This window comes from Orbicella faveolata, unplaced genomic scaffold (genome assembly GCF_042242905.1).
Source record: "Orbicella faveolata isolate gen_17 unplaced genomic scaffold, um_ofav_v1 contig_50, whole genome shotgun sequence".
Taxonomy (NCBI): Eukaryota; Metazoa; Cnidaria; class Anthozoa; order Scleractinia; family Merulinidae; genus Orbicella; species Orbicella faveolata.
This window is the reverse complement of record NW_028301581.1, coordinates 1088935-1106634: the sequence shown is the minus strand read 5'-3', so window position 1 is coordinate 1106634 and position 17700 is coordinate 1088935. Positions and strand designations below refer to the sequence as shown.

The 17700-nt window shown below is 36.9% G+C and overlaps 2 protein-coding genes across 5 annotated transcripts; both read left to right on the top strand.

Annotated features, from left to right (window-relative positions):
• Window positions 1-1894: 1894 nt before the first annotated feature.
• LOC110052320 (uncharacterized) lies at window positions 1895-2881 on the top strand. Its single transcript, XM_020758434.2, has one exon. It carries the CDS (start codon window positions 1895-1897, stop codon window positions 2747-2749), a length of 855 nt encoding a protein of 284 aa, XP_020614093.2. The 3' UTR covers window positions 2750-2881.
• A 4853-nt stretch (window positions 2882-7734) lies between these two features.
• LOC149095523 (uncharacterized) lies at window positions 7735-17280 on the top strand. 4 transcript variants are annotated; one of them, XM_089281920.1, is made up of 10 exons: window positions 7735-8199; window positions 10124-10331; window positions 10562-10773; window positions 11542-11589; window positions 11964-12020; window positions 12726-12773; window positions 13020-13066; window positions 14114-14156; window positions 15938-15985; window positions 17241-17280. In XM_089281920.1, the coding sequence occupies exons 3-9, from the start codon at window positions 10765-10767 to the stop codon at window positions 15953-15955; spliced, it is 270 nt and encodes an 89-aa protein (XP_089138046.1). In that variant the 5' UTR covers window positions 7735-8199; window positions 10124-10331; window positions 10562-10764; the 3' UTR covers window positions 15956-15985; window positions 17241-17280. The 4 variants fall into 4 exon arrangements, with proteins under 4 accessions (XP_089138046.1, XP_089138045.1, XP_089138044.1 ...); XM_089281918.1 differs by lacking the exons at window positions 7735-8199; window positions 10124-10331; window positions 10562-10773; window positions 12726-12773 and having other exon boundaries at window positions 11326-11589; XM_089281917.1 differs by lacking the exons at window positions 7735-8199; window positions 10124-10331; window positions 10562-10773; window positions 15938-15985; window positions 17241-17280 and having other exon boundaries at window positions 11326-11589; window positions 14114-14195.
• The last annotated feature ends 420 nt before the right edge of the window (window positions 17281-17700 follow it).

Below are 17700 nucleotides of genomic sequence, written 5' to 3'. Positions count from 1 at the left end.
GTCTTATGATAAATTGGAAGTTTTTCTTGACATAAATACGCCGAACAGTGTAGAAAACGAAGTAGTGATGGAGAGCCTACTTATAGAAAACGAGGAAGACGAGTTTATGAGACAACCCTCCCAACTTGATGAAGTCGACGATGAGCAGCAAATGACTGCAGATAAAACAGAGAAATTGGAGTCAGATGATGATGAGGACCTAGATTCAGAACAACCTAGCGAGAGGAAATCTAAATGGTACATTGAAAGGAATGGTTCTCCGATTCATATAAAGAAAGCTTTGAAGTTGCTGATCCCAAGAGAGTTTATCTCGAAAGAACGAAGCCGCAGACATTGGGTTACTAATTCCCTCCACACTTCTCTCAAACCCATTGACCCATCTCACGATGTAATTCAGTTCAGGGACGTGGCAGTTGCAGACAAAGATGACTACTTCATTCTTCATATTTTGTCTATCTTATCTGAAGATGGAAAAGAACTAGTCAGCACCAGTTCTAAATGCAGACACATCGTCAGAGGCATAATCTACCGAGATGTAGAAAGTAACCAGTATGGTTTTGTGAGCTCTGTTTTTGTCTCTCGATGGTTGCCAGTCAGTAAAGTACTAATGGAAGTAGTGCTTGAGACCGACAGTGATGGCATAGCAAAGTTATCTGAAAAGAGCCAACTCGACCTGGAGACTGGGCTTGCAAATTACAACCGTAGTGAAACAGGCATTGATGAAATTGCTGAGTGTGCTGACGACAACAAATTTTACGAGGTTGAAAAAATAATTGACGTCCGTCTAAATAGACAGTACCACTCCGAGGAGTACAAAGTGCGTTTCAAAGGATATAGCTCTGAGGACGACATGTGGCTTCCAAGTTCTTCTTTCCGAGAGCCTGTTCAGTTTCAGACTGTTTCAAAGAGAGGGAGAGCGCGGAAACATAGAACCAAAGATGAAGGCGAAGTTGAAGTCCAGCAACGGAAGAAGATGAAGAGTTCAAATGTTACGACAGCCAATAATCCAAATTCAGAGAGTCATGAAAGAATAAAGAAAGATGTGCCTACTGGTAAGATTCCATTACCAAGAAAGAAAACTCCCCTCACCAAGACAGGTAAAAAGAGGAAATCTACCAAAAAGAAAGACGGAAAAAACTTCAGAAAGTCCCTTCGCAGCCAGTCTCTGCCAGAATGCAATTCCAGTGGAAGCGACCTGGAAACCCATTTTGCTCCGCAAACCAAGAGGAAATGTAAACGAAAGACTCCAAGTGAAAAACCTGGCAGTAAATTAGGTGAAAGCGTAAATGTTATTTTGGAGAAAAGACAGTCATACGCTGGTGATGATCATGGAGATGATATTGACCCATCAACCACCCACAGCAGTCGCGGCTCTTGGTCTGATAACGGAAAAAGCGATGGAGACCAATTACAAGTGTGCAGAGGCTCCTTTCACCAGTCTTGGCATGAGGACTTCCAGTGTCCTGGACAGCAGTGTTCATCGATAACCCTTACCTCTTTGCTATATACTACAGTTAAACCTGTAGAGTCCTGGAAAGCAAGTGATCTTGACCAAGTCCTACTCACAGGAGACAAAGTACATTTCAACCAGCTTTGCTACATTGGAAAATCCGCAAGCGGTGGACTTAAGTTAGCTCTTGATGAACTTCCTAAAGACTTGCAATGTTTCCGTTTTCAGTTTTTTACAGAGAGAGAAATAGTAGGTGGGACAATTGATAAAAGGGACACTACCTCAGACGATGATGACTTCGCTAGTTTAGAGGACATCTTTGAAAAATGTCAAAAAGAGAAAGCAACTGGATTATTGTTACGAATTTTAGACTACACTATTGCCTGTGCACCAAGCTATTCCACATGGCATGTCATAGATTCTCATGCAAGAAATTCGAGAGGAATGGTAGATGAAAAGGGGTCTTCAGTGGTGCTTAAATTTGACAACTTTAATGCCCTTATCTATTACATAAGATCCTTCGTTGAGGCTGCAACCTCTCAAAGAAGTCTCACCATAGATGATCTAACATTTGAAGCACTCGTCTTGAACATCAAAGAACGAAAGTCAGCAGAAAGTGACGATGTCCTCATTCTTCCTGTGTCCAGTCTGTTATCGTATCAAACCAGCTTTGGAAGTGTAGATGTGCACAGTTGCTTTACGGTGTGCCTCGAGAAAGACCAAGAAATGAATGATGACGTTCTGGATTTTTATTTGCTCCACGCCGCTGAAAATCAGCTACATTGCGATTTAAAGAAGATGTTATATCTATATAATTCCTGTTTCTATAAGAAATTATCGCAATTCAACCCACAGGCGTTAATGAAATGGACAAAAAATACAGACATTTTCTCCAAGAAGTATCTAGTAATTCCCGTGTGTAATAGTCGCCATTGGATTTTGGTAATCGTCAGGATAGATTCCAGCATCAGGCTGATGATACTCGATTCCCTACACAAGGAGCAAAAAACTGTTGAACGTAGGATAGTTAGATACCTTAAAGACGTGTGGTCAGGTAGACCACCACAAGGTGGAAAAAAGACCCTGGAGGTGGAAGAGGTCAGCTATCCTACAGTCCCTCAACAGCCAAACGACAAAGACTGTGGTTTATACGTAATGAAATGTTTCGAACAGTTCTTGGAATTCGTCAACAGAGACTTACAGTGGTCTACATGGAAGCCAAACTTCTCCCACCGAGACATTCTCTCCCTCCGTAAGATAGTTAAAAATACTATTATGGATGAAGTATCCAGTAAGTGAAAAAGAGTTTGAATAATTAAGCAATAGACCACACTCTATTTAAACAATAGAATGTTCCTGTAGTTGCCCGAGAAGCGAAGAAAGTGTGAAGGTCGAAGGGTATTTGTGATTTTTTACGTGGCAGCGATAAGCAGCAAGTTGTAGTATTATGTATACGAAACTACTGGGGCCTTTGATTTGACGGACCAAATCTGCCTAAACTAAGAATCATAAGTTACTGTTTTCAGTTAGATTTCGTAACGACTTTAAATTAAGAAATGTGCGTATATGTTCTGTTCTTATTAATTCCTAGAAGACAAAAGTTGAGTTGTTTTGTAGGCACTTTGCGGTAACTGGTATATCTTTTAGAGTGATAACTTGCATCACTACAACTTTAAGGGCCCATTAACTTATCTTTTTAAGCCGTTGCTGAGGAAAATTTATTTTCTTATAACCTTGTCATTTGTACATAGTTCAGGGTTATTTCATGTACTTTATCTTAACCATCATCAGTTACACAAGTGTTGAAGTCATCAGGCCACGCGCATGGTCATGTGACTCAATCTGAAAAAATGTAAAGTCACCCAAGCATATTACCTCGTGGGGATTTATACCTTGATTCAGTATTCTAACCTAAATCTATATTACGCTATGCATAGATTTTGCTTCATTTCTAAAAGGTCAGATTTTGAGAGAATTTCAAAATATTGAAAACTTCGTAATTTACGGGAAAAAAAGTATGATTTTTTTGTTTCCAACGTTGGTTTAATTCGTAACTCGTCAAAAAGAGCTGTTTTTAATGGAAACAGCATTTCCCTTAGCATTTAAAGTCCCCACGATATCTATCGGAAGTTACTCTATCAGCGCGTACGCAGTCTACACTACCAGCAGCTCGATAAGGTCAAACGAAGCTCACGAAAGCCCCACGGAGGTGATTAAGATTTCTCTTTTGTGCTTGTTTTTCTGTTTTTCGTTTAGTTTGTTTTGGTTTGTACTTTGTCACTTTGTTACTTTGAATTGTGTTAAACACTAAGAAAAAAAATATATAAATGTCACCGAATGTGAAAGCTTTTGAATTGTTCAAATTTTCCGTGCTTAGGCTGACCTTAGCAAATCGGTTAATGGGCCCTTACAACATCAGGATACTACTAGCCAGACTATTGCTAACCCCATGGAATACGTTCAGGTCCATTGGTTTTATCCGCGTTGTCTTATAACCTGGTGTAAACACTATTGTTGTACCCTTAGCAGTTTTTAGGGTTAGAAAGTACGGTTCAACCCCTCTTAAACAGCCCCTCTCGGGGAAAATGGGGGTTCTACTGTATGTTTAATTAGCCTTCAATCATTAAAATCTAGCATTTTCATCCAGACATAAAATAGTGCATACTATATATACACACTATATTTTGGACCTCTGTGTGTTCTCATTGCACACGTTAGGGTTTTCCTGCTATTTTTCAGATCCAATACATATTATATATATACCTTAATACCTTGTTGTAATTTTAATTTTTCGTATAAATTCAAGTCGTATATTGCTGTATAGTTAGTTCTCAAAAACCCACTTGGGAGAAATGAATAAATAGCATTGTATGGCTAAATTGTCTATTTTAGCTCAAAACTTGACCACCAACGATAACTGGTCGAAAAACCACCAGTCTTCGTCGAAAACTTGGATGGAAATCTGTGAACAAACAATTTAAACGAGAAACTACAAAATTGCGCACCTTTTGACAAATTCAAGTAAAATTTATCAACTACCCTTTGAACTGTTCTTTTCACATATACTTGAACTTTTGTCATTTGCATTACAATGTAATCCACCTTGAAGTTGAGCCGAAAACCGCTAAATTGGCCGAATTTCCCGCGTTTCTATGCGTGGTTTTATTTACGAAAGCACTATTGACTGCTGTAAGTCAGTTTCACAGTGCCCTATAAAGGACACGTCTTTCAATTTTATCGCGCGATAAAATAACGTCGCCGCGCCATTATCGCCCGAGAAGTAATAGTAATTGGACCGAGTGGAGTGCAATTCAGGGAGTAATCGCGCGAGTAATTTCAAAATCTGACGAGCGCGAAGCGCGATGCCGATTTGAAATTACGAACACGATTACTCCCTGAATTGTACGACACGAGGTCCAATTACTAATTAATCGTATCTATAAGAAATTTTGGGATTAAAAATGTCTTTTTGAGAAATTCTTTTGAGCGAAAACGTCTGTACGCTTTTCAGAAATTTTGAGAACTGTAAGAAACAGTGCGAAGGAAGCCATTAAATTGCGCGTAATTTACGCGCGAGTCACGTGGGTGTCCAATTACAGGTATCCAGCGACAAAAGTTCAAATTGGATACCTGTAATTGGACACCCACGTGATCGCGCGCGGATTACGTGACAAATAGGCGCGCTGAAAACCAATCACGATCGAGATTTTTGTTATAGATACGATAAACTAAAAAGTTAAAGCGCGAAAAAATGGGAATAGAAGCTTGCGCAAGTTAAAATCAGGACACACGCTGACATGACGGCTAACTGGCTTCCACAAACTCTGAAACTGGAGCAAGCTAGACAGCCATCTGTTTATTGAACAAGCTAATGAAATCCCGGTCTTCAATCAAATTCAGGGCTTAAAAAAATGAAGGTTTTTGGAGAGCTGACAAATAATAGGTGTAAACAGGGTCAAACAAACGAAGCAGAGATGAATCCTGCATATATGGCTTTCTTTAACGTGGCGAGGAAGGAGAAGTGATAGTACATAATAGGCACGCACTGCTGGCATTTAGAAAGAAGCAAAGCTGAAAACATAGGCTTTTCTTTATATCTCCGTTCTGATCTCACATTTGGTGACGAAACACTGCATATACTGTACAAGGACAAACACCTTTTCTTGTAGGTTTACGAGCGTTTCTGAACCGATCAAGGGATTGTTGTTGGCGTAGGAATCTTTTTACGGTCAAAACCGAATAATTTGATCGTTTTAGATGCTCTGACCACAAAAATAACTTCTCCAATAATCTGATAAGTAGGCTAATGCCGAGCTCAATCACCTCAATTGCCTTTATCTTTCATTAGGTTCACGTACATTCCTGATTACCTCTAATGCTCACCGAAACTTTTAGCAGCTTTTGGAATAATTAAGCCAAACGAAAATTTTAGAGAACAAACAAAACCGTCCGAAAATTATGGGACATGATAAAAGTGAGCACATCAATTCCGAAAATTCTAGGGAAACTTTATGGTTTTCCGAAAAAATTTGAGAAGTCTAGAGCGTCGCTGGGAAAAAAATTTCGAAATTCTTAGGCAACCTTCCATCCGAACAGATATTTTACCGAAATATTCCGTTGGGTGCCCTTGTTCTTTATGTGAAGCATTGTTAGTCAAACAAAGGACATTATATTTCTGGGAATGAAAATGCTTCAAAGCGAAATTTGCATATTGTTAAAACATTGTGCCAATCAATGAAAGCTATTATATTTTGAGTTTTCAATCACTTTGCAAATTCGCTGACAAACTACCGTTTATTAACACTTGCTTGATCTTTAGCTACCAAAAATGGGAAGAAAATTGAAGCAGTCTCTTGAACTCCCTATTTTAACACGTGAACTCTATGTTTTTACAAGTAAAGATCTATGTTTCAGCACGTGTCGGCAAGTTGTTTGCAAATGTTTCTTTGTCTGAATTAAGCGTTCTGAAGATCCTAGTCAAAAAAATAAAATCTCTGGTTATATTTGACACAGATCATTTATTCAAATGGTAAAATACTCTTTCCTTGACGAAAAAATTGTTTATCCAAGTTTCTCTGATGCGCTGCTCATGTTTAGTTATTTTTTCTGCAAGAAAAAGTTCTGTGTTTCGACACGCATTGGCAAGTCATTTGCAAAATGTTTATTGTCTGAACCGTTCTGAGGATCCTTTTTGAAAAAATGATATCTCTGGTTCATTTAAACTGTGAAATAATCCTTCTTTAGCCAAAGAATTGTTTACCAAAGTTGCTATGGCATGCTGCTCACATCTAGTTATTTTTTTTCTTCAGGGAAAAGTTCTGTGTTTCAGCATGCGTCGGCAAGTCGCTTGCGAGATGTTTACTGTTTGAAGGCTACTTTGAAGTATTCCGAAGACCTTGTGGAAAAATGATATCTCCCATTATACATGTACATGTATCTGACACAAACCGTTCATTCAAATCATAAAATACTCGAAGTTTTTATGGTGCGCTGCTCACATTTTGTTATTTTTAATTTTCTTCAAGGAAAAGTTGGGTGTTTCAGCACATGTCTCCAAGTTGCTTGCTTGGACCCTTGTTCACTTTGCGTCAAAAAAATGTTATCTTTCGGTTGTGTTTGCTCCATGAAGATGAAATTGCTGAAGTGTGTATCCCCGGTTCTATTTGACAAAAAAAACAGTAAATTTATGATTTAACGGCAAAATACTCTCTCTTTTAATTAATATTCAGTCAGTTAATTTTGTGTCAAGTGCCCAATTGCAAAATGTTAGTTTCAGCTTACATTTTGCTAATAAGTCGTCTGAAGGCATATGTGCATATACTGTATACATGTGTTCAAAATAAAGAAAACTCTTTCTTGCTCTGGGGCAAGCTGTCAAGCCATTGAAAACAACAATGACCTGTTAAGAAAAGAAAAAAAACAATAGGTTAGCTCATACATACATGTACTAATCAGGCATATGCGTATATACTGTATAATTATGTGTATATGCATACGCATATGTGCGTATATATGTATGTATACGCACATACGCGTATTGGGCTGACGCGAATTACGTGTATTTTTTGGTTCGGATATATCTGAGCTGCACTGTAGTAGTACTGCAGCCAGTTAGAATGTGATTGTTATTATTATGATTTTGCACAGGATGGAATGTTTGTTCCTCTTTTTCTAAATCATTTCATTTTGAAAAAAATTTAATCACCACTGCTTGTCTGTGCAGATTCAGAGTATCACCTGTATAGATGAATACGGTAAGATATTTTTTGGTATAAATTTGTATATATAATTACAAGTTTTGTTATTAGTATGTTAAAGTTGCATAACTGCAACATGGATAATTATTTACCAGTTTATCAATTACACGGTTTTGCATATAGGTAACCATCATTCCAAGAGAATTGCATTCTCAGTTTCAGGTGTAGTGCATCAAGTATTTTGTACTTGTAATTGATTGTTTCTTTTTGAAATGTGCATTCCAGGGTTTTTTCAAGAATAGCAGTTATTCCTATCAGTAAAGTTGGTGGGAAACAAAGGTTGGAACACTGCCTTAGTTTAAAAGCTGAATTACAGCCAGTCCTTGAAAGGACATTTCTCAGTGTAGGGACACTGATAGAGCTGGGATCCTCCTTTGCAACAATGAGAGAAGATGACCTTTTTAAAGAGATGTATGTAACATCATGGGAGAAACAAGACTGGATATGAGGAGCCAAATGAATTATGCTCTTGTTTTGTTTGCAACTGGAAAGGTAAGTATATAGACAGGTAATGCAACAAAATTCTGACAATCTTGATTTTGTTTTCGGTTCTCTGAAAATACTTTAGAGAATCAGTAAGAGAAATTTCCTTTTTTTTTTCAGAGTTTGATCTGTACTTCAATTTTCAATTTAGTTGAACCTAAGGAGTAGAGTTTATTGTCTGTGTTATCAAAATGTCAGTAATATTATAGAAGTGGAAGTTATTTGAATTCTGGTTTCCATGCCAGGGCAAAGTATGTGAATCCATACCATACTTTTAAAAATATGTGATATTTATGAATGTGGGTCTTATAAAAGTTGTGAAATTTAACAAATTGACACTGGTTTTTTAAGTATCTGTCCTCTTATTAATGGTAAATTGCATCATAAAGTTCATTGTCAAAGTAGTCTGCAGATCCACTTGCCTTCATCCATACAACTTTGACAATGTAATATTTATGACCAAATTTATCATCAATAAGAACACAGATGCATAAGAATCTACTTGCTGTGCTTTTTATTTTCATTACAGTGAAACCTGTATTAGGCAGACACCCTTCTAGTGATTGCTAGGCAGACACCCTTACTAGTGTCTGCTTAACACAGGCTGTCAGCTCAAAACAGGTTCTAGTATGTTGTGCAATAATAGTCAATTATTAACCGTTTTGTAACACAGCTTAGCATGTAACATCAAAGAATAGCTAAGACTGCTCATAGCACAATGTCCAGTTGATCACTGCATCAATCTGGAATAATCACTCAGCTTAAAAACGATATTGCTGAACAATGTACAGGAGTCTCAGCTGAACCTTTAGAAGTAAAATGAGCCCTTTAAGTGTCCGCTTACTGTAGGTTTTGTGCAACAAAATGTCTTAATATTGGTGTCTGCATCTGTTTAATTAAGAGGTGTCTGCTGAATGCCGGTTGATTTTTAATTACAGTAACTGTAAATGTGGGGAAAAAATTTTGGGACTTATTAAAGCTGGTGTCCACTTAAAAGAGGGTGTCTGCTTAATATGGGGTCTGCCTAATACAGGTTTCACTGTTAACAAAATCCAAAATTGTCAAATGGAGGCTTCACTAGAGGAAAACACCGGTTAAAAGCTAAATTGAATTAAGCCAAAATGATCCATAGAATCACGGCCTTTATTCCACTGGGAAATTCCTGAAAACATACTGAATTATTCCCAAGTTTAGTTTGTTTTCATCAAATACTCGAACACAGCAAAAAAAGGGTTCTACTGTATTGCGGTAAATTTTCATGCCAAACTACAATAATTTACCCAATCTCTTTCACTTCACAGTTGAATTCATTATATTCACAAGCTGATCTTCAGGCTAGCTATCTGTTAATCCTGTTTAGATGCACTTTTTGGCTATATTGAGAAATCAAAATCATATGCTAAATGTCGCTGAAACTGTTCACGATGATGTCAGCTGTGAGTCTGTACTCCTACTGATGATAAAAATACATGTAAGCCAGTGATCGTGCAAGAAAGTAGGCAGTCATTGTGAACAATTAAATGTACTTGTAAAATTGAGTCTCTCTATAACCACTGACAACAGATGAAGATGAGCTACAAACACAAGACTATATATTTTTGATTGTGACTTGATCTTTGTACAGACAGTTTTGTTGAGCAGACATACATTGCTATGGAGATTAAGAATGAGATCAATGGTAGTAATATAGAATGAAATTTATGAAACCTGGGTTTCAAAACTCCCTAGACTGTTAGCTGGGAAACAGTTATATGTTACGGATGTGGTCATGGTATTTAAGAATTGAGTCATAGAGGTTTATTCATTAACAGTAAGAAAATTAAAAAATCTTACAACATGTACTTTTGGCAAATTATTTGTAATAGCTTTACCTTAGACTGACATCAATAAAATACCGCAAGGGAGCTTAATTTTGAAATTTGTTTCCTTGTAGATACTAGGGAAACTCCAATTGAAAGAAGCCTATCTTAATATAGTAGAGAGCCTCCTCTCTGAGAAAGTAGTGCCCAGGCACATGCAGCTTCTGGATCAAGATGAAGGGAGGGCAGACAGTGCTGTTGATTATAATGAGGAGGAAGTGGCAGAGATGACGGCTAGTGGTCAACAGGATTGTTCAAAGCTGTTCCGTTGTTCCTGAAAAGGTCTTGCTTAATTTGGTTTTGGTTTATTATATACTTTTGGATAACATGTCAAATGCAATAACTTATAATTTGCTTGAGTGAAAAATAATGTACAAATGACACAATCCTGAGTTACATGTAAGTCAGGCTGCAGGAATTAATCACACATACATGTAAGACACATTGCTCGTTATAGCCTAATACTGTTTAACCAATCTCATTTTGGCTATGTAATTGTATTTTTTTTTCAGACAAAGCATTTCTTTATCCCAAAAACATCTTTAACCAAATGGAAGTGTGGCGATGTCTTAGGATTTAAAGTACTTGTAGATGAAGCACTTGTTTTCACTGGGAAGAGGATGTGTGGGATGACTGACTTTGCCAGGAAGAGGACAGTTGTCAGGATGCTTGCACGTTCAAAGGCGCCTTTTTTCAACCGAGATACTAATCAACAATGATGAAGGTATATGCGTATAGAGAAGGTTTGTGACATTCTTTTAACAGTATTTTTTGATGGTGATAGTAAACAACACACCAAAGGTGTCCAGGGCTAGGAACTGAGGATATATGATGTCACAGGTCAATGAGTGACTGCCACTGTGACTAGCATTTACTGTTCCCCTGGTTCCATTTGACTGTTATTAGTTATGCAACCGGCAAGACAGTGATGTGTTGGACAACTATAATGATAATCTCATGACAATCTGCATGCGTGCATTCACTTTGTCTATAGCTAACTAAATATGATCATGTTGAATTCCAACTTGAAAATTTACAAATTCACCATTGATAGTGATTCCGTTTTCCTCAAACAGTATGCAGAATTTTATTATTCCAAGTTGTTGTTTTGTACAATGTAGATTGATTTAAGAAATGTACCAAGATTGATAACTCAGATGCAGAGCCCTTATACAGCTTATTGAATCTTTTGTTTGGTGGCATTCGTGTTTCTGTCATGGTGGTGGCTGCATTAGCCCCCTGAGTAATAAGTTTGAAGTGTTGTTAAAGTTACTAGATAACATTATCTGTCAAAAATATATTTTCTTTGATGTTTTTGTATTATCATTGTTTTTACCTCCTTGTCATGTTTAAAGCCTTTTTTGAGATAACAATAACAGACACCATGAAATAATTTTTTGGCTTTTTTGAAATGTGGTCTATATACCAACTTGGGAATAAAGTCAATGTACAGAACTCACTTTTTCTGTTTTGTTTTCAAACATTCGTTCAGCATATGAAGAAACCAGAGAATCAAGTTTTTGGGGATGTCCTCAAAGAGGTAAAATAATTAAAATTGATCAAGTTATAACTTACTAACAGTTAGTAATAATCTTAACAACAAAAGAATGTAGTTCCCATTAACAGCTGTGCTGTCTGTCTTTATAAAGTACTGCCAATTAAAAATTAATTTTTAATCCTTCTCTTTTGCCATATTGTGAGACATTACACCTGATCTCAAAAAAAAAAATCCAGGACTCATAGAATTATAAATAATAAATTTAAAGTCTTGTGCTACACAGTTCCATCACCTATGTAAAGTGCTAGCAATATTGACAAAGATGCTCGTGGCCCATGTTAAATTATCACTTCTTGTAGAATCCATAAATAAATAAAGAAAAAAAATGCTGTAACACACTGTATGTTGTTTTAAAGAGTGAAGAAGAAGCCAGTGGAACTTCAGTTCCTGTGGATACCATTTTAAATGACAAGGTAATATTTAGCTTCTCACTTTAACCCATTGACTCCTAATTTTTATATTCTAGAACAGGGAAGTGGATGGTTTATTCACTGTTGAAATGGCGTAACTACACAATGTTTCATTTATGCACACAACCTTAACTTGTTAAAGATGTATGATTTTAACAATTTTTCTGGGGGCCCACATGGGCATTTGTAGGTATTTTGAACTTTTCTTAAATTCACAAAACTAAAAATGCAGCAGGACTTGTAAACATAATTTTTGAAAATAGTTTTCCAAGGGGTCTTTCAGGTAAAATAAAATAAATTATAAAATTTCACTCCTGCATGTTGCATGATTCTTCATATTTACAGGCAAGAGCACAAAAGTAATTATATTGAGTATTAATGAATTTTTTATAATCAATTTCTGTAATATGTTAATAAAGTAAGTTCTAGATTATTGTTTTTATAGGTATCAACCCCTTTGGAGACTGTTGTTGATGATGACGAAATTTTACTTCAGAATGTTCGCCAAATACTGAAAATACCTTTTTGGAACAATATTATGCCCTTTTATCGTGACAAAGTTAGAGCAAATTATGTCCTAAAAAGGACTTGACTGTCTATCAAAATTAATGCTATAAATAACAGTTCTCTTTGTAATACGCTTTGTATGTTCAAACCATGAAAAATGGTTATAATTGACTGTGGTCTTTTCATCTTTGATACCTGCAGAAATGGAATCTCATAGGTCTAAAGGGCCAAAAACTGGAAAGGAAGAAGGTGATGAATTATAAATTTTATTTGGCAGTATAAATGCACTTTAGAAATGCAATAGCTGTGCTACTTTCTGATGGCAATGATATATCTCTAAGTTATAATAATTAAAATTAAAATATTTATTTCATGATATTTTTATTGAAATGAGAGGTACTGAAAGAAACTATACAGAATTCTATACAAATGTCCAACTAGTGGCTCAAACAACTAAGTATTCTGTTTCAATTTTGTTGATTTCTATATATTTAGGTACCAGCAGTAATGCCAGAATGGACCAGGATGATGTGGACAAATTGGTAAATCTGTTTATTGGGATTAGCTGTGTATTAAAGCACTACAGTACTGACGTTTTTTCAGTTACCACAATGTTTTACACAAAAGGTTTAAGTAAATGCTCAGACAGGCATGTTGGAAAGTAATTCCTTGCAGAAGTTTGTAATCAAATGATGTAATTTGGCAATAAGGTGGATGAAAAGGAATGAAAACTTCTCTTCTAAAAAATGGAAAAACAATACAACGCTTTGTTAGATGGCCTGTGTTTGTAGCCTTTAGAATGCGAGCTCTGATTAGCTTATTATACGGCATTATTCTCCCGTAATGCCCACGGGTCGATTACGGGCCTGCTAAACTAAAGCAAAAAGCCATATAATAAACAACTTATTAACCTCGAACATTCAGTCCATAAGGAAAAATCTCAAGCCACGGCCTTGCCGTATTGACTTTGCTATTAGGGAGTTTAAGAAGCTACGACGACGACGCCGAGGAAAACGTCGATTAAAAAATGAATTTATATGTTACCTACGAATCTCGTGATACTCTTAAGTCATTTACTTTGTTTATGACTGTCAAAAGTATCACGAAACTGAATCTGGGACACAGAGATAAATTTGAAATAGAAATTTCAAACCTTAGCTGTTGTGGTTTACGTTGTTCAGACAACGCGGAATTTGGCCATTTCACGTTCTTGTTTTGCAGGGGACGGCAAAGAAATGTACCAAGAATCATAACGCGCGTGCACAGTCATTGTTCTGCTCATTAAACCTTTTGTTTAGCGACGTTGCCGTTGCCGTCGTGGCTTTCTTAAACTCTCTATTGCTCGGTTAATGCGGCATGGTCCCGGTTTGAGATTTTCCCGTAAAGACCTCAGTCTCGGTTAATTAGTGGTAAATATTACCATCCGAATGCGAAATTCATCAAATGTGACTGACTGATCACATGTGATGAGTTTTTAGAATCATTTAATACAAGTGAAAACTTAAGTATGAACTCTGCCTAGTAAAATATCAGTTGTTTTAGTTTCACAGTACTTGTTCATGATTGTTATATCAACATCTGATCAACAGGCTTTGGATGAAGAGTTCACAAAGGCTGCCCTGGTTAGAAAAGGTAACTGTCATAATATTTATTTATTTCTTAATGTATTAATTTAGTCAGTCAGTCAGTCAGTCAGTCAGTCAGTCAGTCAGTAAATCAGTCAGTCAGTCTTTCAGTTACTGATTTATTAAGGTTAGGCTGCGTTACAAGGCAACAAAATAAGCAATATATTGCAAAATTACCATTTATGTTGTGGTGCACATAAAGTAAAAACACCAAAAGCAGCCTCCATGAAGCATTTTCATTGGTTATTTTTAAGGTGGCTCCCTAGGGTAATTACGAACACCCTCCCTATAGAGCGCGAGTTAGAAAACGAAACTTAACTAATTTCTCTTAAAGTTTTACCCGAAGAGATTTACCAGTATGGGTACTGTTAAAATAAGGCTTATGTTTTGGTTGTCAACTTTTGGATTAACGCCGTTACCATGGCAACATCTAATCTAATGACAGGCAGATGTATTCCTCATTTTGACCTAAACTCCTTAATATTTATACTTTCCTTTGGTGAAATTGTTTCATACTTCTCCACATCATGGAAACGATACTGCCTGACACTTTGAATTGGTAAAAAGTCAAGGTTGTTCAGACGGTTTTTCCAATAATCTGTAATTTGTCATTATTCTAAATATATTAGATTAGCTCTGAGAGATTTTCACAAAAATAGGGTATTTTATTGGCATTGTTTGTGGTTAGAACTGAGCCAAATTAAAGAAAAATTCACCCAAGGGAACGCGAGAAAATTAGCATTTATTTGGTCACGCTGACGTCAAAAAAATCAGGAAAACACGCGTGGTGTCACGCGTGGTTATTTATTTAAGTGCGCGCTCATGAATGAATGAAGGATGGACTTGATTGAGATTGTGCTGTACGGCATGCGCAACGGCGTGTGCGGCCTCTACGAGTCTTAACAAAAATGGCTTCGTTCACCAAAACCAGGGAATTTATTCTATTCTACCACATAGGCTTGATTAATGACGAGGATTTCTTTCTCCTGCATCCATTTTACATCTGCGAGACCTATGTAGATTTGCCTCTCAGGCTTAATTTCAACCACAAAACAAAATAATACTGATAAAAAGCTCGATTACAGCAGGATCAGGGTGTTTGTACAACGTAATCAGCAAGAAAAAAAGTTTGATCCTAATAAAATACATTTTGAACAGCAAAAAACAGTTATAGCTCAGCTCAGTACATACAGAGCTCGTCATCTGCGACTGTTCGGCCCGGTACAAATACGACTGTCGCTCACGGTAGATGGTTAAATCGTTTAAATTTTCTGCAGAAATGACAAAGAAACATTTATTTTGGACGGAATTTTATGATTCCATACTTTATCTTCGAACTAGGCTGTTTAAACAGTGAAAAAAGCGTTAAAATGAGGAGAAAACAGCTGGCTTACACGAGGGAAAAGCAAGGCCGGAAAGTCGTACTGGAACGCGCGTCATGACGTCAGTGGAATTGATCTTTACTATTTGCCGCTTTTCTTGTCCCTAATTTAGAATTGCTCATCAGGCATTTTGGATGATGGTATCAAAGAAGTAAATTATTCAAAGTGAAAGCATGATGTTCGGACTCCAAAAGGTAGTCGTTGGTCACATGATTTAAAGGAAAATGCATATTTCATTACGCACATCAGTACTGCTATCATAATTAGAATCTACCCTGGTACACATGTTATACGACCCCATTTTTGTTTCTCCTCTGTGGTCGTTGTAAAGGGGTTACATTTTATGGTTTTTAATAACAGTAACAGTAATAGTGATTTAAATTGACTCAGTTCTTTGTTGTTTTAGGTGCTGACAAGCAGTTAGTAGATGGCCTACACCAAGGTCTTACAACAGGTATTTTTACATCAAAGTAAATGTGGAAAAATGAACTGAACAAAATGGCACCAATAGAAAATGAATGGTACTGCAGGGCAGGAAAACAATGAAATCCTGTTGCTCAGTGGGCCAGTACATTTCAGTTTTCAGTTGCCCCTACTAAAATATTAATTGCCCAATAAGTCTGCTTTGTTCATTCCTTATCAACTAAAGGCCGCCGCACACTAGCCGATTTTTTGTCAGCCGACAAAAAATCGGCTAGTGTGCGGCGGCCTTAACAAGACTGCTGAGGCTAATTTCACTTGCCCACCGGACTATCAATCTTCCATTTTCACTAGCCCAAGAGCAAAATTTACTTGCCCTGGGCAATCGCAAGTGGTGTTTTTTTTCCTGCCTTGTACTGAAGCTATCAGCAAGGCTACCTAAAGCAGCTTTCTCCAAAGACAAACGCACTTGGGATTGTTTTAAAAGTATAACGTTTCCAGCAATTTGCAAACTCAACCCAGGAAACACCAAACATAAACTCTTTGATAGGCTGCCCTCCCTCTCCTCTTCCAATGCTGTAGCAACACAAAACAATTCCATGTGGGTAATTTTGCAGTAAGCTCAACATTTAAAGGGGTGGAGCAGAGCAAAACTAATTACTTTTTAAATACATAAATTGTCTCTAGCTGTAGAAAGGAGTGGAACTAGTATGGGCACAATGAAGCATTTTGAATTCCAGTATACAGAGATCAGCTCAACAGGCCGTTAATTACATGTTAAGACAGGAATAGAACTTAAGTGGACGGTTTGGAGGGCACTGAAATAGAGCTTTGCAAATATTTCAAAATGAAGCCCTCGACCCATTTCTGACCTGCATGGAATTTGGCCACTTCGAAGAAAAATGACCAATCGGAACCAGGGAAGGTGATCTTTTTCGTATACAGACCAGTGTCGTTTAGGAGTCCAGAAAATTTGAAACCAATTGAGAACGAATACAGTTGAATTTGTGAAGCACCGAAGCCTCTATGCTGCCTACTCTACGGATCCCATATTTCCTGGCCAACTATGATTCATAATTACATATTATACACAGTATTTTAACTTGAAAGAGCCAAAGAAAAGACACTTAACCTTTAACATTCTTGATCCATTTACGAGGATGGTTCCCCTTATTCTCAATAAGCGTCTTCATTGGATACTTTTCTTCAAAGTTGCTAGGATCAAATAGTCAACAGACACAACAAACAAGAACAAAGGCACTCACCTTTTATAATTTATTATCTTCTAGGCAAGAGGAACCGTAAAGGAAAAAGTTGGAAGAAAAACCTAGAAGAGGATTAATCTTTTTCTCTGACAATTCAGTTCTGGGAACTGTAAATCATTCATCCAACTGACTTTGTCTCGTAATTGTACTAACGAAAGGCCTTGCGGAGGATGCAATTAAGGTGGCTACGACTGCATGGTCAAACAAGATTGATAATCATATCTTCCTTCGAATAGCTAAATAATGTCGAAATGCTCTTTTCATCAATTTTAACCATCGTTCCCGTTCCCGTTCCTGACAAATGTAGATCGATTTTTACTTTTTTCAGGTGTGGTTTAACATGAAATTGGATTTTTTTACACTACTGAGAAAAGCGTTAAGTCAGTGATTTATATTAAAACACTAATATTACTAGTTTACTTAAAATCGAACATAAATAGGGCTTATTTTACAACTCCTGGCAAATGTTTTTCAAGAACAGTAC

Bases quoted from the DNA above. Each gene is read 5' to 3' on its own strand.
- LOC110052320 (XM_020758434.2), top strand. From the start codon at position 1,895: ATGGTAGATGAAAAGGGGTCTTCAGTGGTGCTTAAATTTGACAACTTT.
- LOC149095523 (XM_089281917.1), top strand. From the start codon at position 11,461: ATGTGGTCTATATACCAACTTGGGAATAAAGTCAATGTACAGAACTCA. The intron at 12,774-13,019 runs GTGATGAATTAT...CTATATATTTAG, and splicing joins AAAAACTGGAAAGGAAGAAG to GTACCAGCAGTAATGCCAGA. The intron at 13,067-14,113 runs GTAAATCTGTTT...TCTGATCAACAG, and splicing joins AGGATGATGTGGACAAATTG to GCTTTGGATGAAGAGTTCAC.